General features: G+C 42.8%; 2 protein-coding genes across 3 annotated transcripts; both read left to right on the forward strand.

The window, feature by feature from the left end:
• Positions 1-1,930: 1,930 nt before the first annotated feature.
• On the forward strand, positions 1,931-23,377 carry LOC135568607 (protein-lysine methyltransferase METTL21C-like). 2 transcript variants are annotated; one of them, XM_065015417.1, is made up of 5 exons: positions 1,931-3,051; positions 5,095-5,212; positions 7,091-7,336; positions 7,638-7,820; positions 23,084-23,377. In XM_065015417.1, exons 1-4 carry the CDS (start codon positions 2,704-2,706, stop codon positions 7,808-7,810), a joined length of 885 nt encoding a protein of 294 aa, XP_064871489.1. In that variant the 5' UTR covers positions 1,931-2,703; the 3' UTR covers positions 7,811-7,820; positions 23,084-23,377. The 2 variants fall into 2 exon arrangements, with proteins under 2 accessions (XP_064871489.1, XP_064871488.1); XM_065015416.1 differs by lacking the exon at positions 23,084-23,377 and having other exon boundaries at positions 7,638-8,177.
• Positions 20,809-23,377, forward strand: LOC135568608 (protein-lysine methyltransferase METTL21C-like). The gene is made up of 4 exons (XM_065015418.1): positions 20,809-21,426; positions 21,582-21,733; positions 22,482-22,599; positions 22,734-23,377. Exons 1-4 carry the CDS (start codon positions 21,231-21,233, stop codon positions 23,114-23,116), a joined length of 849 nt encoding a protein of 282 aa, XP_064871490.1. The 5' UTR covers positions 20,809-21,230; the 3' UTR covers positions 23,117-23,377.
• Positions 23,378-26,361: the final 2,984 nt, after the last annotated feature.

Here is a 26,361-nt window from a genome sequence, read left to right on the forward strand (position 1 = left end):
CTGTTACCCCTGTCCTCTGGCAGATCTATGAGGGTAGATCAGATAGCAGACAGCCCTATTCTGTTACCCCTGTCCTCTGGTGGATCTATGAGGGTAGAGCAGCTAGCAGACAGCCCTATTCTGTTACCCCTGTCCTCTGGTGGATCTATGAGGGTAGAGCAGATAGCAGACAGCCCTATTCTGTTACCCCTGTCCTCTGGTGGATCTATGAGGGTAGAGCAGATAGCAGACAGCCCTATTCTGTTACCCCTGTCCTCTGGTGGATCTATGAGGGTAGATCAGCTAGCAGACAGCCCTATTCTGTTACCCCTGTCCTCTGGTGAAGCTATGGAGTCCAGGTTCAGTTGCAGCCGGCCGCGACCGGGAGACCCATCGGGCGGTGCACAAATGGCCCAGCGCCGTCCGGGTTAGGGTAGGGTTTGGCCCAGCGCCGTCTGGGTTAGGGGAGGGTTTGTCCCAGCGTCGTCCGGGTTAGGGGAGGGTTTGGTCCAGCGCCGTCCGGGTTAGGGGAGGGTTTGGCCCAGCACCGTCCGGGTTAGGGGAGGGTTTGGCCCAGCGTCGTCCGGGTTAGGGGAGGGTTTGGCCCAGCGCCGTCCGGGTTAGGGGAGGGTTTGGCCCAGCGCCGTCCGGGTTAGGGGAGGGTTTGGCCCAGCGTCGTCCGGGTTAGGGGAGGGTTTGGCCCAGCGCCGTCCGGGTTAGGGGAGGGTTTGTCCGGTATGGATGTCCTCGTCCCATTGCGCACTAGCGACGCTTGTGGTGGGCCGGGCGCAAACCCGGGAACCAGAGAACTCCCTGTTTTTAATTAGCCTCATTTCTAAGTGTCCCTACAAGGAGGCTAAATCAGACCCAGAGGTCAAGACTGTTACTAAACCTGCTCCAGACATACCAGAGTCAAGCCAACACAGGTCAGATTGTACAGCCACATACACTGAGTAGACAAAACATTAAGAACACCTGCTACAGATATACCAGAGTCAAACCAGAATAGAGCCAGAATAGAGCCAGAATAGAACCAGAATAGAACCAGAATAGAACCAGAATAGAGCCTGAATAGAACCAGAATAGAACCAGAATAGAGCCTGAATAGAACCAGAATAGAACCAGAATAGAGCCTGAATAGCCGCTCACACTGTATTTTTCAATGCATCAAAGAATATGAGGAGTGTATTGACTGAGATGAGAATATGAGGAGTGTATTGACTGAGATGAGAATATGAGGAGTGTAATGACTGAGATGAGAATATGAGGAGTGTAATGACTGAGATGAGAATATGAGGAGTGTAATGACTGAGATGAGAATATGAGGAGTGTATTGACTGAGATGAGAATATGAGGAGTGTATTGACTGAGATGAGAATATGAGGAGTGTAATGACTGAGATGAGAATATGAGGAGTGTATTGACTGAGATGAGAATATGAGGAGTGTATTGACTGAGATGAGAATATGAGGAGTGTAATGACTGAGATGAGAATATGAGGAGTGTATTGACTGAGATGAGAATATGAGGAGTGTAATGACTGAGATGAGAATATGAGGAGTGTATTGACTGAGATGAGAATATGAGGAGTGTAATGACTGAGATGAGAATATGAGGAGTGTAATGACTGAGATGAGAATATGAGGAGTGTATTGACTGAGATGAGAATATGAGGAGTGTATTGACTGAGATGAGAATATGAGGAGTGTATTGACTGAGATGTTATTTTGGGTGAGATGTTAGTTCCATTATTTGGTTGACGGTGCATTTAGTGCAACATAGTTCTGTGTGAGGCCGTCCATACGGGGATGGTCGAGGCTAGAGGGGGGGGGGGGGGGGGGGGTCAGGGTGTCATTACAGTGCGTAGCCTTGAGCAGCAAAAATATGTTGTTACCAAACAGGGTAACAGGGAGGAGTGAAGAAAGGCAGGGGTGAAATTAGGGAGGGGAGATAAAACTCAAGTGTTGGATGCTGTGATTACAAAGAGTGGGAGAGACTGAGCCTGAAGAGACGCTGTGTTTACAAAGAGTGGGAGAGACTGAGCCTGAAGAGACGCTGTGTTTACAAAGAGTGGGAGAGACTGAGCCTGAAGAGAGGGCTGTGTTTACAAAGAGTGGGAGAGACTGAGCCTGAAGAGAGGGCTGTGATTACAAAGAGTGGGAGAGACTGAGCCTGAAGAGAGGGCTGTGATTACAAAGAGTGGGAGAGACTGAGCCTGAAGAGAGGGCTGTGATTACAAAGAGTGGGAGAGACTGAGCCTGAAGAGACGCTGTGTTTACAAAGAGTGGGAGAGACTGAGCCTGAAGAGAGGGCTGTGATTACAAAGAGTGGGAGAGACTGAGCCTGAAGAGAGGGCTGTGATTACAAAGAGTGGGAGAGACTGAGCCTGAAGAGAGGGCTGTGATTACAAAGAGTGGGAGAGACTGAGCCTGAAGAGAGGGCTGTGTTTACAAAGAGTGGGAGAGACTGAGCCTGAAGAGAGGGCTGTGATTACAAAGAGTGGGAGAGACTGAGCCTGAAGAGAAGGCTGTGATTACAAAGAGTGGGAGAGACTGAGCCTGAAGAGAGGGCTGTGATTACAAAGAGTGGGAGAGACTGAGCCTGAAGAGAGGGCTGACTGTACCATTAGAAGATAAGGTATCAACGTAACATCAGCTACGCAACATCAGCTACGACACTATATATCAGTGCAGAGGAAGTAACATTGTAATTTATCAGGTTTCTATGGACCCTTTATGCACATCACACCAAGAGGAGGAAAAGACTGCGATCATGAAAGAAGAGAAGGAAACGGAAGACGAGAAGAAAAATGAGGAGGACGAGAACGATGATGATGAGGAGTCAGATGAGGAGTCAGATGAAGAGGAGGAAGATGATACCGAGACAACAGTGATAGACGGTGAGGAGGAATCGGATGACCAAGCCAAGGAGACTGAACCCCAGCAGCAGAAGGAGCAGGCCTGGGCCCCCACTACCTACTCCAAGTTTGGTAAAGAGGTGTTTTGCTACGTAGGAAAGGAGATCAGTATCTTTGAGGCCTTGGACTCTTACGGTGCTGTCATCTGGCCAGCGGTGAGTTAGTCTACTATTTAACATGACATTCATAGGTACCAATGATAGCAGTGAGTTAGTCTACTATTTAACATGACATCCATAGGTACCAATGATAGCAATGAGTTAGTCTACTATTTAACATGACATCCATAGGTACCAATGATAGCAGTGAGTTAGTCTACTATTTAACATGACATTCATAGATACCAATGATAGCAGTGAGTTAGTCTACTATTTAACATGACATCCATAGATACCAATGATAGCAGTGAGTTAGTCTACTATTTAACATGACATCCATAGGTACCAATGATAGCAATGAGTTAGTCTACTATTTAACATGTCATTCATAGGTAACAATGATAGCAATGAGTTAGTCTACTATTTAACATGACATTCATAGGTACCAATGATAGCAGTGAGTTAGTCTACTATAATGATAGCAGTGAGTTAGTCTACTATTTAACATGACATTCATAGATACCAATGATAGCAGTGAGTTAGTCTACTATAATGATAGCAGTGAGTTAGTCTACTATTTAACATGACATTCATAGATACCAATGATAGCAGTGAGTTAGTCTACTATAATGATAGCAGTGAGTTAGTCTACTATAATGATAGCAATGAGTTAGTCTACTATTTAACATGTCATTCATAGATACCAATGATAGCAGTGAGTTAGTCTACTATAATGATAGCAATGAGTTAGTCTACTATTTAACATGTCATTCATAGATACCAATGATAGCAATGAGTTAGTCTACTATTTAACATGACATTCATAGATACCAATGATAGCAGTGAGTTAGTCTACTATAATGATAGCAATGAGTTAGTCTACTATTTAACATGACATTCATGGATACCAATGATAGCAGTGAGTTAGTCTACTATTTAACATGACATTCATAGATACCAATGATAGCAGTGAGTTAGTCTACTATAATGATAGCAGTGAGTCAGTCTACTATTTAACATGACATTCATAGATACCAATGATAGCAGTGAGTTAGTCTACTATTTAACATGACATTCATAGATACCAATGATAGCAGTGAGTTAGTCTACTATTTAACATGACATTCATAGGTACCAATGATAGCAGTGAGTTAGTCTACTATTTAACATGACATTCATAGGTAACAATGATAGCGGAGGATGGCGATTAGGATGGAAGTAAGGAGGGAGATACCACAGTGGTCTGAAACTTCTGGTTTACTTTAATCTCCCTGCATAAGAATGATGGTTTCTATAGTAACTATGGTTGAAGTTCTAATAACTATAATGATGTTTTCTATAGTAACTATGGTTGAAGTTCTAACAACTATAAAGATGGTTTCTATAGTAACTATGGTTGAAGTTCTAATAACTATAATGATGTTTTCTATAGTAACTATGGTTGAAGTTCTAACAACTATAAAGATGGTTTCTATAGTAACAATGGTTGAAGTTGGAACCATTAATCTCCCTGCATAAGAATGATGGTTTCTATAGTAACTATGGTTGAAGTTGGAACCTTTAATCTCCCTGCATAAGAATGACTGACAGGATGGGAAAATTCATTCTTCAGATTTCCTAAATCATATGAACTCAAACAGCCGTCTCAGTAACAGGTTCAATAAGTCCAACTTCTAATTCGTTTAGAAAAATGTATGTAATTTATGTTTGTATAGCATAAGATGAATCAATCAATGTATAGGCAAAAACACAGGTATTGAAACCAACAATTCTAAAAAATCAACCTACAATAGAGCATGCTGGGAAATATGGTACGGATGGATGTGGTATTAAGTTACTCACTTCGAGAATTTAACAAAGTAGCTCAAATTCTTTTCCTTTTGAAGTCCAATGAACTCACAGAATAACGCTGATTAAGTGTGGATGGAGGATGATGATTGGTTAAATGTTTCACAGTGTGGATGGAGGATGATGATTGGTTAAATGTTTCATGAAGATTAATGAAGTTCTATCAACTGTAATGATGGTTTCTATAGTAACAATGGTTGAAGTTCTAACAACTGTAATGATGGTTTCTATAGTAACTCTGGTTGCCTGCAGGCGTTGGCTTTGTGTCACTACCTAGAGACCAACGTTGAGCAGTTGAACCTGGTGGACAAGGCAGTGCTGGAGCTAGGAGCAGGTCCTGGCCTAGTGTCTATTGTAGCCACACTCCTAGGTGAGTCTGGGCATTAAATGTACTCATATTGTACATCTGAGAAGATCGGAGAGGTGTAAGAAATATGGCAACATTTCTACCTAGCCTATCAAAGTGGCTAGCAAGGTGGAGGAGGTCCTGTCAGGGGGGCTAGCAAGATGGAGGAGGTCCTACCAAGGTGGCTAGCAAGGTGGAGGAGGTCCTATCAAGGTGGCTAGCAAGGTGGATGAGGTCCTACCAAGGTGGCTAGCATGGTGGAGGAGGTCCTTTCAAGGTGGAGGAGGTCCTAGCTAGGTGGAGGAGGTCCTAGCAAGGGGAGGAGGCCCTAGCTAGGTGGAGGAGGTCCTATCAAGGGGAGGAGGTCCTAGCTAGGTGGAGGAGGTCATATCAAGGGGGAGGAGGTCCTATCAAGGTGGAGGAGGTCCTAGCAAGGGGGAGGAGGTCCTAGCTAGGTGGAGGTCCTAGCAAGGGAGGAGGTCCTAGCTAGGTGGAGGGGGTCCTAGCAAGGGGGAGGAGGTCCTATCAAGGTGGAGGAGGTCCTATCAAGGTGGAGGAGGTCCTAGCAAGGGGGAGGAGGCCCTAGCTAGGTGGAGGAGGTCCTATCAAGGGGGAGGAGGTCCTATCAAGGTGGAGGAGGTCTTATCAAGGTGGAGGAGGTCCTATCAAGGTGGAGGAGGTCCGATCAAGGTGGAGGAGGTCCTAGCAAGGTGGAGGAGGTCCTAGCTAGGTGGAGGAGGTCCTAGCAAGGGGGAGGAGGCCCTAGCTAGGGGGAGGAGGCCCTAGCTAGGTGGAGGAGGTCCTCGCAAGGGGGAGGAGGTCCTAGCAAGTGGGAGGAGGCCCTAGCAAGGGGGAGGAGGCCCTTGCAAGGGGGAGGAGGTCATATCAAGGTGGAGGAGGTCCTAGCAAGGGGGAGGAGGTCATATCAAGGTGGAGGAGGTCCTAGCTAGGTGGAGGAGGTCCTAGCAAGGGGGAGGAGGCCCTAGCTAGGTGGAGGAGGTCCTATCAAGGGGGAGGAGGTCCTATCAAGGTGGAGGAGGTCCTATAAAGGTGGAGGAGGTCCTATCAAGGTGGAGGAGGTCTATCAAGGGGAGGAGGTCCTATCAAGGTGGAGGAGGTCCTAGCAAGGGGAGGAGGTCCTAGCTAGGTGGAGGAGGTCCTATCAAGGGGGGAGGTCCTATCAAGGTGGAGGAGGTCCTATCAAGGTGGAGGAGGTCCTAGCAAGGGGGGAGGGAGGTCCTAGCTAGGTGGAGGAGGTCCTATCAAGGGGGGAGGAGGTCCTATCAAGGTGGAGGAGGTCCTATCAAGGTGGAGGAGGTCCTAGCAAGGTGGAGGAGGTCCTAGCTAGGTGGAGGAGGTCCCTAGCAAGGGGGAGGAGGCCTAGCTAGGGGGAGGAGGCCCTAGCTAGGTGGAGGAGGTCCTCGCAAGGGGAGGAGGTCCTAGCAAGTGGGAGGAGGCCCTAGCAAGGGGAGGAGGCCCTAGCAAGGGGAGGAGGTCATATCAAGGTGGAGGAGGTCCTAGCAAGGGGAGGAGGTCATATCAAGGTGGAGAAGGTCCTAGCAAGGTGGAGGAGGTCCTAGCAAGGGGGAGGAGGTCCTAGCTAGGTGGAGGAGGTCCTAGCAAGGGGGAGGAGGCCCTAGCTAGGTGGAGGAGGTCCTAGCAAGGGGGAGGAGGTCCTATCAAGGTGGAGGAGGTCCTGTCAAGGGGGAGGAGATCCTATCAAGGTGGAGGAGGGCCTAGCAAGGTGGATGAGGTCCTAGCATTCTATACCACTTACACCTATCCAATCTTTTCAGATCTGCATGGTGTCCTAGGCACTAGATGACTAGAGGCTAGGGGTTTGTTTGGTACTGGCCACCTGTGTGTCTGTTAGTTGAATAACAGAGTGCTTCCTGTCCCCAGGTGCCTGGGTCACAGCTACAGACCTACCAGAGATCATAGGTAACCTGAGAGCCAACCTGCTCCGTAACACAAGAGGACGTTGGAGGAACACTCCCCAAGCTGCAGCTCTGTCCTGGGGTCCTGACGTGGAACGCATCTACCCCAGATCTGTCTATCGCTATGACTACGTGCTGGCGGCTGACGTGGTGTATCACCATGACTACCTGGAAGAGCTGCTGTTCACCATGAGATACTTCTGCCGTCCAGGTTGATTGATTGACTGATTAGTTGATTGATTGACTGATTGGTTAAATTATTGATTAGTTTATTGATTGATTGTTTGATTTGTTAAATTATTGATTGGTTAATTTGTTAAATTATTGATTGGTTTATTGATTGATTGGTTGATTTGTTCAATTATTGATTTGTTGATTGGTTGGTTGGTTGTTTGGTTGATTTGTTGGATGAACACTTGATTCATTGATAGATTCATTGAACAGTTTAAAGTACAACAAATCCCCGAACGTAAGACATGAAAGCCTTAAACAACTCATTTGATTTCCCTTAGGAACCACTCTGATCTGGGCCAACAAGGTCCGTTTTCCCACAGACCTGGTATTCACTGAGGACTTCAAGAACACCTTCAACACCACCCTGCTGGCTGAGATGGGAGAGGTTAAGATCTACAAGGCCACATGCAGAGAGACAGAGGAACACATTCAACACCACCCTGCTGGCTGAGATGGGAGAGGTTTATGCCCATTATGTGTAAAAGGTAGGGATTAGGGAAGACAAAGGAATAGGTAACATCCTGCAGACTATGCCAAATGTAACCAAGACTTCCTGTCCCTTCTTCCTCTGAGAAATGCTTGAAGACAGAAGGCGGCCATCTTGGCTAATGATAACGGACGTTGATGGACTACTGATGATGTCATTTGTTGATGTTTGATGTTCTACTCAATACTTACCTGCTATATGTAGTGCTTTATTGTTTACGTAGTTGTTACATGTAGTTTGTATTGATAATATTATAAATGTTTGTACTTTGTTGTCTTGTTCCATTCTGTATTCAAATATAATTTGTTATAAAGTTTCTAGTAAAAATCTACACATTCACTTTTTGCTGCCCTGAACATATCAAAACACTTATTACATTGAATTTCTTTCCTACCAATCTACACAACCAACTGCACATCTTCAAAAGTAAAATAAAAATGATAGAAAATGTTGTTTAATTAAATAAAACATGTCTTCACCTTCCCCCCCCCTGCCCAGAGTCAATGTTTGGTGGAAGCACCTTCGGCAGCCATTACAGCTGTGAATCATTGTGAATAAGATCCTACCAACTTCACACAACTCTTATGGAAAACAGACACTCAGTGGCCAGTTTATTAGGTACACCCATCTAGTACTGGGTCGGAACTCCCTTTGCCCCCAGAACAGCCTGAATTCTTCTGGGCATGGATTCTACAAGGTGTGTGGTTCAAAGAACAGAAATTGGACAGCTCTCCGGTAAATAACCATACATTGACATATTTTTATTGCCGAACAAACGTTTGGGGTATGAGCCCTTTTCAGCGTGCGAGGCAATGGTAATCAATCTCACAACAACAAAACCTCACAGACGAGCATCATTCTAAATTCCAAGTCAGTATCCAATCCAGATCCAGAGATCCCAGCAGAGGAAGCTGTGTGGGGAAACATGACAATCAAATAAAGACACAATACAATTACATTATGACGTCATTCCCTGTCATTATGATGTCATTATCGGTCATTATGATGTCATTACCGGTCATTATGATGTCATTACCGGTCATTGTGATGTCATTACTGGTCATTATGATGTCATTACTGGTCATTATGATGTCATTACCGGTCATTATGATGTCATTACCGGTCATTATGATGTCATTACCGGTCATTATGATGTCATTACTGGTCATTATGATGTCATTCCCTGTCATTATGATGACATTACTGGTCATTATGACGTCATTACCGGTAATTATGATGTCATTACCGGTCATTATGATGTCATTCCCTGTCATTATGATGTCATTCCCTGTCATTATGATGTCATTACCGGTCATTATGAAAATCAAATCAAATCAAATGTTATTTGTCACATACACATGGTTGGCAGATGTTAATGCGAGTGTCGCGAAATGCTTGTGCTTCTAGTTCCGACAATGCAGTAATAACCAACAAGTAATCTAACTAACAATTCCAAAACTACTGTCTTATACACACAAGTGTAAAGGGATAAAGAATATGTACATAAAGATATATGAATGAGTGATGGTACAGAGCAGCATAGGCAAGATACAGTAGATGATATCGAGTGCAGTATATACACATGAGATGAGTATGTAAACAAAGTGGCATAGTTAAAGTGGCTAGTGATACATGTATTACATAAGGATGCAGTCGATGATATAGGGTACAGTATATACATATGCATATGAGATGAATAATGTAGGGTAAGTAACATTATATAAGGTAGCATTGTTTAAAGTGGCTAGTGATACATGTATTACATAAGGATGCAAGCCGAATTTCTTCAGCCTCCTGAGGTTGAAGAGGCGCTGCTGCGCCTTCTTCACGATGCTGTCTGTGTGAGTGGACCAATTCAGTTTGTCTGTGATGTGTATGCCGAGGAACTTAAAACTTGCTACCCTCTCCACTACTGTTCCATCGATGTGGATAGGGGGGTGTTCCCTCTGCTGTTTCCTGAAGTCCACAATCATCTCCTTAGTTTTGTTGACGTTGAGTGTGAGGTTATTTTCCTGACACCACACTCCGAGGGCCCTCACCTCCTCCCTGTAGGCCGTCTCGTCGTTGTTTGTAATCAAGCCTACCACTGTTGTGTCGTCCGCAAACTTGATGATTGAGTTGGAGGCGTGCGTGGCCACGCAGTCGTGGGTGAACAGGGAGTACAGGAGAGGGCTCAGAACGCACTCTTGTGGGGCCCCAGTGTTGAGGATCAGCGGGGTGGAGATGTTGTTGCCTACCCTCACCACCTGGGGGCGGCCCGTCAGGAAGTCCAGTACCCAGTTGCACAGGGCGGGGTCGAGACCCAGGGTCTCGAGCTTGATGACGAGCTTGGAGGGTACTATGGTGTTGAATGCCGAGCTGTAGTCGATGAACAGCATTCTCACATAGGTATTCCTCTTGTCCAGATGGGTTAGGGCAGTGTGGTTGAGATTGCATCGTCTGTGGACCTATTTGGGCGGTAAGCAAATTGGAGTGGGACTAGGGTGTCAGGTAGGGTGGAGGTGATATGGTCCTTGACTAGTCTCTCAAAGCACTTCATGATGACGGAAGTGAGTGCTACGGGGCGGTAGTCGTTTAGCTCGGTTACCTTAGCTTTCTTGGGAACAGGAACAATGGTGGCCCTCTTGAAGCATGTGGGAACAGCAGACTGGTATAGGGATTGATTGAATATGTCCGTAAACACACCGGCCAGCTGGTCTGCGCATGCTCTGAGGGCGCGGCTGGGGATGCCGTCTGGGCCTGCAGCCTTGCGAGGGTTAACACGTTTAAATGTCTTACTCACCTCGGCTGCAGTGAAGGAGAGTCCGCATGTTTTCGTTGCAGGCCGTGTCAGTGGCACTGTATTGTCCTCAAAGAGGGCAAAAAAGTTATTTAGTCTGCCTGGGAGCAAGACATCCTGGTCCGTGACTGGGCTGGGTTTCTTCTTGTAGTCCGTGATTGACTGTAGACCCTGCCACATGCCTCTTGTGTCTGAGCCGTTGAATTGAGATTCTACTTTGTCTCTGTACTGACGCTTAGATTGTTTGATAGCCTTGCGGAGGGAATAGCTGCAATGTTTGTATTCGGTCATGTTACCAGTCACCTTGCCCTGATTAAAAGCAGTGGTTCGCGCTTTCAGTTTCACGCGAATGCTGCCATCAATCCACGGTTTCTGGTTAGGGAATGTTTTAATCGTTGCTATGGGAACGACATCTTCAACGCACGTTCTAATGAACTCGCACACCGAATCAGCGTATTCGTCAATATTGTTATCTGACGCAATACGAAACATATCCCAGTCCACGTGATGGAAGCTCTTGGAGTGTGGAGTCAGCTTGGTCGGACCAGCGTTGGACAGACCTCAGAGTGGGAGCTTCTTTTTTTTAGTTTCTGTCTGTAGGCAGGGATCAACAAAATGGAGCCGTGGTCAGCTTTTCCGAAAGGGGGGCGGGGCAGGGCCTTATATGCGTCGCGGAAGTTAGAGTAACAATGATCCAAGGTTTTTCCACCCCTGGTTGCGCAATCGATATGCTGATAAAATTTAGGGAGTCTTGTTTTCAGATCAGCCTTGTTAAAATCCCCAGCTACAATGAATGCAGCCTCCGGATAAATGGATTCCAGTTTGCAAAGAGTCAAATAAAGTTCGTTCAGAGCCATCGATGTGTCTGCTTGGGGGGGGGATATATACGGCTGTGATTATAATCGAAGAGAATTCTCTTGGTAGATAATGTGGTCGACATTTGATTGTGAGGAATTCTAAATCAGGTGAACAGAAGGATTTGAGTTCCTGTATGTTTCTTTCATCACACTATGTCTCGTTAGTCATGAGGCATACGCCCCTCTTCTTACCAGAAAGATGTTTGTTTCTGTCGGCGCGATGCGTGGAGAAACCCGCTGGCTGCACCGCCTCCGATAGCGTCTCTCCAGTGAGCCATGTTTCCGTGAAGCAAAGAACGTTACAATCTCTGATGTCCCTCTGGAATGCTGCCCTTGCTCGGATTTCATCAACCTTGTTGTCAAGAGACTGGACATTGGCGAGAAGAATGCTGGGGAGTGGTGCACGATGTGCCCGTCTCCGGAGTCTGACCAGAAGACCGCCTCGTTTCCCTCTTTTTCTGAGTCGTTTTTTTGGGTCGCTGCATGGGATCCATTCCGTTGTCCTGTTTGAAAGGCAGAACACAGGATCCGCGTCGCGAAAATCATATTCTTGGTCGCACTGATGGTGAGTTGACGCTGATCTTATATTCAGTAGTTCTTCTCGACTGTATGTAATGAAACCTAAGATGACCTGGGGTACTAATGTAAGAAATAACACGTAAAAAAACAAAAAACTGCATAGTTTCCTAGGAACGCGAAGCGAGGTGGCCATCTCTGTCGGCGCCGGAACGTAATTGACAGGGATGTCATTCCCTGTCATTATGATGTCATTCCCTGTCATTATGATGTCATTATCGGTCATTATGATGTCATTACCGGTCATTATGATGTCATTACTGGTCATTATGATGTCATTCCCTGTCATTATGATGTCATTACTGGTCATTATGATGTCATTCCCTGTCATTATGATGACATTACTGGTCATTATGATGTCATTACCGGTCATTATGATGTCATTACCGGTCATTATGATGTCATTACTGGTCATTATGATGTCATTCCCTGTCATTATGATGTCATTCCCTGTCATTATGATGTCATTACCGGTCATTATGATGTCATTACCTACATTTTTGGTCTATTTAGAACATACTAGAAAAAGACCATTCCTCATTGAGAACTGCTAGAGTGATCAAGCGATCTAACCAATGTGTGTCTCTCCATGGAGAAGTAATTTATCCCCATGTCCTCCACTAGGTGGCGCCTTCACCAATTCAACGGCCGTATGAAGTAAGGTACTTAGTTCATGATTATGGCTGTAGAAATGCCTGGCAACAGGTGATTTTTCATCATGATTATGGCTGTTGAAATGCCTGGCAACAGGTGATTTTCCATCATGATTATGACTGTAGAAATGCCTGGCAACAGGTGATTTTCCATCATGATTATGACTGTAGAAATGCCTGGCAACAGGTGATTTTCCATCATGATTATGACTGTTGAAATGCCTGGCAACAGGTGATTTTCCATCATGATTATGACTGTTGAAATGCCTGGCAACAGGTGATTTTCCATCATGATTATGGCTGTTGAAATGCCTGGCAACAGGTGATTTTTTCATCGTGGTTGTGAATGGTGCTCCTATGCTCACATATCTTTGTCTTAAGTTGACGTTTGGTCTCACAGTAGCCACATAGTAAAAGACGTTTGGTCTCACAGTAGCCACATAGTAAAAGACGTTTGGTCTCACAGTAGCCACATAGTAAAAGACGTTTGGTCTCACAGTAGCCACATAGTAAAAGACGTTTGGTCTCACAGTAGCCACATAGTAAAAGACGTTTGGTCTCACAGTAGCCACATAGTAAAAGACGTTTGGTCTCACAGTAGCCACATAGTAAAAGACGTTTGGTCTCACAGTAGCCACATAGTAAAAGACGTTTGGTCTCACAGTAGCCACATAGTAAAAGACGTTTGGTCTCACAGTAGCCACATAGTAAAAGGCGTTTGGTCTCACAGTAGCCACATAGTAAAAGACGTTTGGTCTCACAGTAGCCACATAGTAAAAGACGTTTGGTCTCACAGTAGCCACATAGTAAAAGACGTTTGGTCTCACAGTAGCCACATAGTAAAAGACGTTTGGTCTCACAGTAGCCACATAGTAAAAGACGTTTGGTCTCACAGTAGCCACATAGTAAAAGACGTTTGGTCTCACAGTAGCCACATAGTAAAAGACGTTTGGTCTCACAGTAGCCACATAGTAAAAGACGTTTGGTCTCACAGTAGCCACATAGTAAAAGACGTTTGGTCTCACAGTAGCCACATAGTAAAAGACGTTTGGTCTCACAGTAGCCACATAGTAAAAGACGTTTGGTCTCACAGTAGCCACATAGTAAAAGACGTTTGGTCTCACAGTAGCCACATAGTAAAAGGTTACAGGGACACTTTAATGCACCATTTAATATGTACAGTGTTAAATACAACTCATATAACATGTTTCATGTTGTCACTTAATACACCATTTAATATTTACAGTGTTAAATACAACTCATATAACATGTTTCATGTTGTCACTTTAATAAGGTTGGTAGCAACATGTGAAACTCCTTGTGGACATCTGTTGTAGCTCCAGTCAACTACAAAACCCACAATGCTTTGCTATCTCTCTGGGCTAGCAAACGTACCTTTCACACAATAATACCACGGGTGATGTCAGCACGTGAATCAGCTAGCTGTCAAATCTCCTAAACAAACGGAACGATCAATTTAAGGAGTCTACAATCTCACCGGTGTTCAATATGCAGATCGTCTGCTTTGCAAAGTGTTGCTACGGCGACGTCTGCTTTGCAGTGTGTGTGTGGGCTCTGACGTTGCTACGGCGACGTCTGCTTTGCAGTGTGTGTGTGGGCTCTGATGTTGCTACGGCGACGTCTGCTTTGCAGTGTGTGTGTGGGCTCTGACGTTGCTACGGCGACGTCTGCTTTGCAGTGTGTGTGTGGGCTCTGACGTTGCTACGGCGACGTCTGTTTTGCAGAGTGTGTGGGCTCTGACGTTGCTACGGCGACGTCTGTTTTGTAGAGTGTGTGGGCTCTGACGTTGCTACGGCGACGTCTGTTTTGCAGAGTGTGTGGGCTCTGACGTTGCTACGGCGACGTCTGCTTTGCAGAGTGTGTGGGCTCTGACGTTGCTACGGCGACGTCTGCTTTGCAGAGTGTGTGGGCTCTGACGTTGCTACGGCGATGTCTGCTTTGCAGTGTGTGTGGGCTCTGACGTTGCTTTGGCGACGTCTGCTTTGCAGTGTGTGTGGGCTCTGACGTTGCTACGGCGACGTCTGCTTTGCAGAGTGTGTGGGCTCTGACGTTGCTACGGCGACGTCTGCTTTGCAGAGTGTGTGGGCTCTGACGTTGCTACGGCGATGTCTGCTTTGCAGTGTGTGTGGGCTCTGACGTTGCTTTGGCGACGTCTGCTTTGCAGTGTGTGTGGGCTCTGACGTTGCTACGGCGACGTCTGCTTTGCAGAGTGTGTGGGCTCTGACGTTGCTACGGCGACGTCTGCTTTGCAGAGTGTGTGGGCTCTGACGTTGCTACGGCGACGTCTGCTTTGCAGAGTGTGTGGGCTCTTACGTTGCTACGGCGACGTCTGCTTTGCAGAGTGTGTGGGCTCTGACGTTGCTACGGCGACATCTGCTTTGCAGTGTGTGGGCTCTGACGTCGCTACGGCGACGTCTGCTTTGCAGTGTGTGTGGGCTCTGACGTTGCTACGGCGACGTCTGCTTTGCAGTGTGTGTGGGCTCTGACGTTGTTACGGCGACGTCTGCTTTGCAGAGTGTGTGGGCTCTGACGTTGCTATGGCGACGTCTGCTTTGCAGAGTGTGTGGGCTCTGACGTTGCTACGGCGACGTCTGCTTTGCAGAGTGTGTGGGCTCTGACGTTGCTACGGCGACGTCTGCTTTGCAGAGTGTGTGGGCTCTTACATTGCTACGGCGACGTCTGCTTTGCAGAGTGTGTGGGCTCTGACGTTGCTACGGCGACATCTGCTTTGCAGTGTGTGGGCTCTGACGTTGCTACGGCGACGTCTGCTTTGCAGTGTGTGTGGGCTCTGACGTTGCTACGGCGACGTCTGCTTTGCAGTGCGTGTGGGCTCTGATGTTGTTACGGCGACGTCTGCTTTGCAGTGTGTGTGGGCTCTGATGTTGCTACGGCGACGTCTGCTTTGCAGTGTGTGTGTGGGCTCTGACGTTGCTACGGCGACCTCTGCTTTGCAGTGTGCGTGTGGGCTCTGACGTTGCTACGGCGACCTCTGCTTTGCAGTGTGTGTGTGGGCTCTGACGTTGCTACGGCGACCTCTGCTTTGCAGTGTGCTTGTGGGCTCTGACGTTGCTACGGCGACGGCCCCTTTTTTGACCTCAAACACAGGGCAGAGTGGGGAGAAGAGAAAGTGGCACTGCGGTGAGGAAACAGTTGGAGGGAAAAACCAAGTTGAATAATTTGGTGTGAGAGAACATCTGAGTGACGATATAGACCGACGGATGGGTCCTAAAACCAGTATGTCATACTATCTATTGGCTGATTTGGTGATCTGGGCGTCGTTGTTTTAACAGTTCGTTTTCTCCAGCGAACAGAACCTTATCGTGAAGATGCGGCACAACAAAAAACGATTTCCTGATTTCGCAGACGGACCACTTCGAAGTTACAATCATGGCGACGATTGTTATTTGACCCACTCATAGAACATAGACTCACCAAATGAATAGGAGTTTCATTCTGGAGTGGGACTATCCCTTTAAGGGAGGCTCAGCTAGCTCCACCCACTTCAGGCAGCTTCCAGAAGGTGTCCGTCAGGGATTTGGACCCCGCCCTCGTCTGCCCTTTCGACCTCCCCCCGAGAAAGATCCATTTAAGACACAACTCATCCATCAATCATCCTGAGACATCTTTAAGACATACCTCATGCTCTCTGTCATCCCTCGTCCTATTTCAGTCTCACTAAGTGGTGAGGTGGGTTTCCCGTAGACTTCCTCTTGGCTGGGGGGGGATACCCCTCAATCTCCCATTCCATAAAGCTATGCTTCCCAATGAGCTACATTAGTCATTGACCTCACCGTAATGTAGACCGTGGTATTTTGGTGATCCAAACAAACAAGGGAACCAGATAACTGTTTTTAATTAGGCCTCATTTATAAGTGTCCCTACAAGGAGACTAAATCAGACTGTTACTAATCGTTGCAAAACATTAAGAACACCTGCTACCAGAGTCAAGCCAACACAGGTCACCACTCAGGTCAGATGTTACAGCCACATACACTGAGTGGACAAAACATTAAGAACACCTGCTCTTTCCATGACAGACACTGACCAGTTTAGGTGAAGACAGGAGACAGGTTAAAGAAGACATTATAAGCCTTGAGACAATTGAGACATGGATTGTATTTGTGTTGTTGTGATCAGACAAAATGTTGAGCTGCCCCTTTAAGGACGGGAGGTTACCGTGGTAATATGCCTGACTAGTAGCTGACTTCTCTTTGCCGGCAGTTGAAACCAACTGAAACATTGAAAAACAACCTGGCTTGTGAACAAGTCAAGATAAACACTTTCAAATAAATTAGAGCAAAGTTTCTGCCTGTGGCGGCGCTTCTATAAAAAATCTGTCTTTCAGCACTTCACTCACAGCTGCTCACAGCTGCTCATAGTCCACAAACCAGGCAGGGTTGATGTACGAGGAGGGCTTTAGGTTTCCTAATTCTTTGTTTGCGATTACCAGCTATGAACAAAAAAATGTCTGAAATCATTTGAAAACGGCTACTTACACAGTTTATTTTTTTGCCATAAATGTGCTCATACTTGACTTTTAACTTTATTTTAATTTGCAAATGCGAGTGGAATGCTGGCACTGTGTAGCCCTGACCCCTGACCCCTGACCCCTGACCACCCGCCAATGTGACTGATGAAGTAAACATATTTACCTGTCATTGCCAAAATCTACACACATTTGGCTGGTGGCTGGTGGCTGGTGCCTGGTGGTGGCTGGTGCCTGGTGGTGGCTGGTGGTGGCTGGTGCCTGGTGGTGGCTGGTGGCTGGTGCCTGGTGGCTGGTGCCTGGTGGCTGGTGGTGGCTGGTGGCTGGTGCCTGGTGGCTGGTGGTGGCTGGTGGCTGGTGGTGGCTGGTGGCTGGTGCCTGGTGCCTGGTGGTGGCTGGTGGCTGGTGCCTGGTGCCTGGTGGCTGCTGGTGGCTGGTGGTGTCTGGTGGTGTCTGGTGGTGGCTGGTGGCTGGTGCCTGGTGGCTGGTGGCTGGTGGCTGGTGCCTGGTGGCTGGTGGTGCCTGGTGGCTGGTGGCTGGTGGCTGCTGGTGGCTGGTGCCTGGTGCCTGGTGGCTGGTGGTGGCTGGTGTCTGCTGGTGGCTGGTGCCTGGTGGCTGGTGGTGGCTGGTGCCTGGTGGCTGGTGGCTGGTGGTGGCTGGTGCCTGGTGGCTGGTGCCTGGTGGCTGGTGGCTGGTGGTGGCTGGTGCCTGGTGGCTGGTGCCTGGTGGCTGGTGGCTGGTGCCTGGTGGCTGGTGGTGGCTGGTGCCTGGTGGCTGGTGGCTGGTGGTGCCTGGTGGCTGGTGCCTGGTGCCTAGTGGCTGGTGGCTGGTGGTGGCTGGTGCCTGGTGGCTGGTGGTGGCTGGTGCCTGGTGGCTGGTGCCTGGTGGCTGGTGCCTGGTGCCTGGTGCCTGGTGGCTGGTGTTCATTTCAGGCCCTGTCCTCAGTTGCTTCATGACTCTAAAACCTCATTAAAGTAAACATATTTGAACCAAAAAGTCATATCCTATCTTAGTATATCAGGGAGATGGAGTTGACAGTTTACGGTGGTTTAGATATTGTTTGTTTAAATCTAAAATGTGTTTGTGTGTGTTTCGGATGGTTCCATCTCTAAATATAGAGTCGGGTTGGTGTGATGAAGGATTCTGACTCTCATAGTCTTAAAACCTCGACTCTGAGACGACCCAGCAGGGTTCTGATCAGTCTTAAAACCTCGACTCTGAGACGACCCAGCAGGGTTCTGATCAGTCTTAAAACCTCGACTCTGAGACGACCCAGCAGGATTCTGAGACGACCCAGGAGGATTCTGAGACGACCCAGGAGGATTCAGATCAGTCTTAAAACCTCGACTCTGAGACGACCCAGCAGGATTCTGATCAGTCTTAAAACCTCGACTCTGAGACGACCCAGGAGGATTCTGAGACGACCCAGCAGGATTCTGATCAGTCTTAAAACCTTGACTCTGAGACGACCCAGCAGGGTTCTGATCAGTCTTAAAACCTCGACTCTGAGACGACCCAGCAGGATTCTGATCAGTCTTAAAACCTCGACTCTGAGACGACCCAGCAGGATTCTGAGACGACCCAGCAGGATTCTGAGACGACCCAGCAGGATTCTGATCAGTCTTAAAACCTCGACTCTGAGACGACCCAGGAGGATTCTGAGACGACCCAGGAGGATTCTGATCAGTCTTAAAACCTCGACTCTGAGACGACCCAGGAGGATTCTGAGACGACCCAGGAGGATTCTGATCAGTCTTAAAACCTCGACTCTGAGACGACCCAGGAGGATTCAGATCAGTCTTAAAACCTCGACTCTGAGACGACCCAGCAGGATTCTGATCAGTCTTAAAACCTCGACTCTGAGACGACCCAGCAGGGTTCTGATCAGTCTTTAAACCTCGACTCTGAGACGACCCAGCAGGATTCTGTTCAGTCTTAAAACCTCGACTCTGAGACGACCCAGGAGGATTCTGAGACGACCCAGCAGGGTTCTGATCAGTCTTAAAACCTCGACTCTGAGACGACCCAGCAGGATTCTGATCAGTCTTAAAACCTTGACTCTGAGACGACCCAGCAGGATTCTGAGACGACCCAGCAGGATTCTGAGACGACCCAGCAGGATTCTGATCAGTCTTAAAACCTCGACTCTGAGACGACCCAGGAGGATTCTGAGACGACCCAGGAGGATTCTGATCAGTCTTAAAACCTTGACTCTGAGACGACCCAGGAGGATTCAGATCAGTCTTAAAACCTCGACTCTGAGACGACCCAGCAAGGTTCTGATCAGTCTTAAAACCTCGACTCTGAGACGACCCAGCAGGATTCAGATCAGTCTTTAAACCTCGACTCTGAGACGACCCAGCAGGATTCAGATCAGTCTTAAAACCTCGACTCTGAGACGACCCAGCAGGATTCAGATCAGTCTTTAAACCTCGACTCTGAGACGACCCAGCAGGATTCAGATCAGTCTTAAAACCTCGACTCTGAGACGACCCAGGAGGATTCAGATAAAGTATTAAAACCTCGACTCTGAGACTTCCTAAGATTCAGTTAGAACGATCTTCAACAAGAAGAAGAGACAAAATACTTCATTAATCATTGATTGGTTAAGTACGAGATGGAAAACCAAGACAGAAAGGTGGAGGGTTGACCCCCAAAACCCCACTGACCAAATAAAACCAAGGACTGCAGTAGGTAGGTGATGGTTTTTGGTTTGATAAAGGGTTTTAAAAGCGGCCGTTTCTGCTCTCTCGTCAACTCCGCTGTCAGGCAGTCCATATGGGGAATGGACGAGGGCTGTGGAAGGGTGTCTAAGGGGGGTCAGGATTTCATTACAGTACTTAGCTTTGACAGACTGTTAGCGGGGGAAAAATATGTTGTTACCAAACATGGTTCGGGGAGGGGTGAAGTTAGGGAGAGGGGGAGAGGGATAAAAACTCAAGTGTTGGACTTGGGGTTTACAAAGTGTGGGAGAGACTGAGCCTGTAGAGAGTGCTGGCTGTACCATTAGTAGAGACTGAGCCTGTAGAGAGTGCTGGCTGTACCATTAGTAGAGACTGAGCCTGTAGAGAGTGCTGGCTGTACCATTAGTAGAGACTGAGCCTGTAGAGAGTGCTGGCTGTACCATTAGTAGAGACTGAGCCTGTAGAGAGTACTGGCTGTACCATTAGTAGAGACTGAGCCTGTAGAGAGTGCTGGCTGTACCATTAGTAGAGACTGAGCCTGTAGAGAGTGCTGGCTGTACCATTAGTAGAGACTGAGCCTGTAGAGAGTACTGGCTGTACCATTAGTAGAGACTGAGCCTGTAGAGAGTGCTGGCTGTACCATTAGTAGAGACTGAGCCTGTAGAGAGTACTGGCTGTACCATTAGTAGAGACTGAGCCTGTAGAGAGTGCTGGCTGTACCATTAGTAGAGACTGAGCCTGTAGAGAGTACTGGCTGTACCATTAGTAGAGACTGAGCCTGTAGAGAGTGCTGGCTGTACCATTAGTAGAGACTGAGCCTGTAGAGAGTGCTGGCTGTACCATTAGTAGAGACTGAGCCTGTAGAGAGTGCTGGCTGTACCATTAGTAGAGACTGAGCCTGTAGAGAGTGCTGGCTGTACCATTAGTAGAGACTGAGCCTGTAGAGAGTGCTGGCTGTACCATTAGTAGAGACTGAGCCTGTAGAGAGTGCTGGCTGTACCATTAGTAGAGACTGAGCCTGTAGAGAGTGCTGGCTGTACCATTAGTAGAGACTGAGCCTGTAGAGAGTGCTGGCTGTACCATTAGTAGAGACTGAGCCTGTAGAGAGTGCTGGCTGTACCATTAGTAGAGACTGAGCCTGTAGAGAGTGCTGGCTGTACCATTAGTAGAGACTGAGCCTGTAGAGAGTGCTGGCTGTACCATTAGTAGAGACTGAGCCTGTAGAGAGTGCTGGCTGTACCATTAGTAGAGACTGAGCCTGTAGAGAGTGCTGGCTGTACCATTAGTAGAGACTGAGCCTGTAGAGAGTGCTGGCTGTACCTTTTTTTATGGATCCTTTAGGCACAAATCACAAAGATGAGAAGGACACTGCTTTCATTACAGTAGAGGAGGAGGAAGATGAAGATGAGAAAGATGATAGCGAGACAACAGTGATAGACTGTGAGGAGGAATCAGATGACAATGAAGAAGCAGAAAACACTAACTCCCGCTGTAGCACCGAAGCGACTGACGAAGACATTATCGGTGAGTCATTGACATCATTTTTTAATGCCTAGATACTCAGACTCAATCATTCAACAACACAAGTCTACCATTGACAGTACACACCCAGGAAATAGAAATGGTATGATCGATCCCCATTAGAATGTGAATGAGTGGTTTGTTCCATTCCTGTGTAGAGGAGCTGGACACCAAGGATACAGGAGATGCCCAGCTGGATAATACCCACGTCCCCTGGATACGACTGGACAGAGAGGTCTACTTCTATGCTGGGCACAAAATCAACATCGTCGAGGCAATGGACTCCCATGGCGGAGTGATATGGCCAGCAGTGAGTACAGTTCTACACTACATTTGGCGTTGTCGGCAGGATAAATCACTACATTTGGCCTTGTCGGGCAGGATAAATCACTACATTTGGCCTTGTCGGCAGGATAAATCACTACATTTGGCGTTGTCGGCAGGATAAATCACTACATTTGGCCTTGTCGGCAGGATTATTCACTACATTTGGCGTTGTCGGCAGGATAAATCACTACATTTGGCGTAGTCGGCAGGATAAATCACTGCACCAAACACTCACATGGAACAACAGGTGTCTTCTGGCCTTCCTGTTCAGATTGCTCTTCTACAGGGAAACAGACAAATGGACTACTGCCACCTAGTGGTGGACTACTGCCCCCTAGTGGTGGACTACTGTCTACTGTCACATGGAACAACAGGTGTCTTCTGGCCTTCCTGTTCAGATTGCTCTTCTACAGGGAAACAGACAAATGGACTACTGCCACCTAGTGGTGGACTACTGCCCCCTAGTGGTGGACTACTGCCACCTAGTGGTGGACTACTGCCACCTAGTGGTGGACTACTGCCCCCTAGTGGTGGACTACTGTCTACTGTCACATGGAACAACAGGTGTCTTCTGGCCTTCCTGTTCAGATTGCTCTTCTACAGGGAAACAGACAAATGGACTACTGCCACCTAGTGGTGGACTTCTATAAAGGTCCTACCTGCAACACGTGATGGACCACTAGGTGGTGATAGGCTACACATAGTAATATAATGTATTTGCTCCCCTGCAGGCGTTGGCTCTATGTAACTACCTGGAGACCAATACTGATGTGATAGATCTGAAAGGAAAGCAGGTTTTGGAACTGGGATCAGGGACAGGATTAGTGTCTATCGTCGCCAGTCTACTGGGTAAGTCTTACTCATTACCTTTGAGTTTTAGACTCTAATCCCATCAGCTGCTGTATCTGGTGATAACTGATTACAAAAGACATCTTCCTTCTTCTTCTTCTTCTTAAGAAGCTCCTTATGTAATGTGTCCCCAGGTGCCCAGGTGACGGCCACCGACCTCCCAGACGTCCTTAGTAATCTGAGATACAACTTGCTCCGAAACACCAGAGGGCGCTCTACATATACACCTGAGGTGACAGCTCTGTCCTGGGGTCCTGAGGTGGAACGCACTTACCCACGATCCGTGTATCGCTATGACTACGTGCTGGCGGCTGACGTGGTGTATCACCACGACTTAGAGGAGCTGTTGGTTACCATGAAATACTTCTGTCGTCCAGGAAACACTATGATCTGGGCCAACAAGATCCGCCTCAAGACAAACCTGGTATTCACTGAGGACTTCAAGAACACATTCAACACCACCCTGCTGGCTGAGATGGGAGAGGTTAAGATCTACAAGGCCACATATAAAAGGTAGGAATTGTGGAAAGAAGGATGAGGAACTACTGTCGACATCCTGCCGACTGTAACCAAGACTTCCGAGTCTTTTCTTCTTCCTCTGAGAAATGCTTGAAGACAGAAGGCGGCCATCTTGGCTAATGATAATGGACGTTGATGGACTACTGATGTTGTTGTTGATGTACTTTCTAATGATCTACTATATATAGTGCTTTATTGTTTACTTTGTTTTTACACACGTACTTAGATAGTTGATATTAATATTAAAATGTATGCACTTCGCTGTCAGGTTTCAGTTTGTATGGTCAAATAATAATACCAATAATAATAATAATAATAATACCAATAATAATAATAATAATAATAATAATAATAATAATAATACCAATAATAATAATAATAATAATAATAATAATAATAATAACAATAATAATAATAATAATAATAATAATAATAATAATACCAATAATAATAATAATAATAATAATAATAATACCAATAATAATAATAATAATAATAATAATAATACCAATAATAATAATAATAATAATAATACCAATAATAATAATAATAATAATAATAATAATAATAATAATAATACCAATAATAATAATAATAATAATAATACCAATAATAATAATAATAATAATAATAATAATAATAATAATAATAATAAGTAATAATAATAATACCAATAATAATAGTAATAATAATAATACCAATAATAATAATAATATAATAATAATAATAATAATAATAATAATAATAATAATAATAATAATACCAATAATAATAATAATAATAATAATAATACCAATAATAATAATAATAATAATAATAATAATACCAATAATAATAATATTAACAATATTAATAATACCAATAATAATAATAATAATAATAATAATATTAACAATATTAATAATACCAATAATAATAATAATAATACCAATAATAATAATATTAACAATATTAATAATACCAATAATAATAATAATAATAATAATAATATTAACAATATTAATAATACCAATAATAATAATACCAATAATAATATTAATAATACCAATAATAATAATACCAATAATAATACCAATAATAATAATAATAATACCAATAATAATAATAATAATACCAATAATAATAATAATAATAATAATAATAATAATAATAATAATAATAATACCAATAATAATAATATTAACAATATTAATAATACCAATAATAATAATACCAATAATAATAATAATAATACCAATAATAATAATATTAACAATATTAATAATACCAATAATAATAATACCAATAATAATAATAATACCAATAATAATAATAATAATAATACCAATAATAATAATAATAATACCAATAATAATAATATTAATAATACCAATAATAATAATAATAATAATACCAATAATAATAATAATAATAATAATAATAATACCAATAATAATATTAATAATACCAATAATAATAATAATAATAATAATACCAATAATAATAATAATAATAATAATAATAATACCAATAATAATAATAATAATAATAATAATAATACCAATAATAATAATAATAATAATACCAATAATAATAATATTAACAATATTAATAATACCAATAATAATAATAATAATAATAATAATAATAATACCAATAATAATAATAATAATAATAATAATACCAATAATAATAATATTAACAATATTAATAATACCAATAATAATAATAATAATAATAATAATACCAATAATAATAATAATAATAATAATAATAATAATAATAATAATAATACCAATAATAATAATAATAATACCAATAATAATAATAATAATAATACCAATAATAATAATAATAATAATAATAATACCAATAATAATATTAATAATACCAATAATAATAATAATAATAATAATAATAATAATAATACCAATAATAATAATAATAATAATAATAATAATAATAATAATAATAATACCAATAATAATAATAATAATAATAATAATACCAATAATAATAATAATAATAATAATACCAATAATAATAATAATAATAGTAATAATAATAATACCAATAATAATAATACCAATAATAATAATAATAATAATAATAATACCAATAATAATAATAATAATAATAATAATAATAATAATAATAATAATAATAATACCAATAATAATAATAATAATAATAATAATAATAATAATAATAATACCAATAATAATAATAATAATAATAATAATAATAATAATACCAATAATAATAATAATAATAATAATAATAATAATAATAATAATAATAATACCAATAATAATAATAATAATAATAATAATAATAATACCAATAATAATAATAATAATAATAATAATAATAATAATAATAATAATAATAATAATAATACCAATAATAATAATAATAATAATAATAATAATAATACCAATAAAAAAAATAATAATAATAATAATAATACCAATAATAATAATAATAATAATAATACCAATAATAATAATAATAATAATAATAATAATAATAATAATAATAATAATACCAATAATAATAATAATACCAATAATAATAATAATACCAATAATAATAATAATAATAATAATACCAATAATAATAATAATACCAATAATAATAATAATAATAATAATAATAATAATAATAATAATAATAATAATAATACCAATAATAATAATAATACCAATAATAATAATAATAATAATAATAATAATACCAATAATAATAATAATACCAATAATAATAATAATAATAATAATACCAATAATAATAATAATAATACCAATAATAATAATAATACCAATAATAATAATACCAATAATAATAATAATAATAATAATAATAATACCAATAATAATAATAATAATAATAATAATACCAATAATAATAATAATAATAATAATAATAATAATAATAATAATAATAATACCAATAATAATAATAATAATAATAATAATACCAATAATAATAATAATACCAATAATAATAATAATAATAATAATACCAATAATAATAATAATAATACCAATAATAATAATAATAATACCAATAATAATAATACCAATAATAATAATAATAATAATAATAATAATAATACCAATAATAATAATAATAATAATAATACCAATAATAATAATAATAATAATAATAATACCAATAATAATAATAATAATACCAATAATAATAATAATAATACCAATAATAATAATACCAATAATAATAATAATAATAATAATAATACCA

This window comes from Oncorhynchus nerka, unplaced genomic scaffold (assembly GCF_034236695.1).
Source record: "Oncorhynchus nerka isolate Pitt River unplaced genomic scaffold, Oner_Uvic_2.0 unplaced_scaffold_1449, whole genome shotgun sequence".
In the NCBI taxonomy this organism is placed as follows: Eukaryota; Metazoa; Chordata; class Actinopteri; order Salmoniformes; family Salmonidae; genus Oncorhynchus; species Oncorhynchus nerka.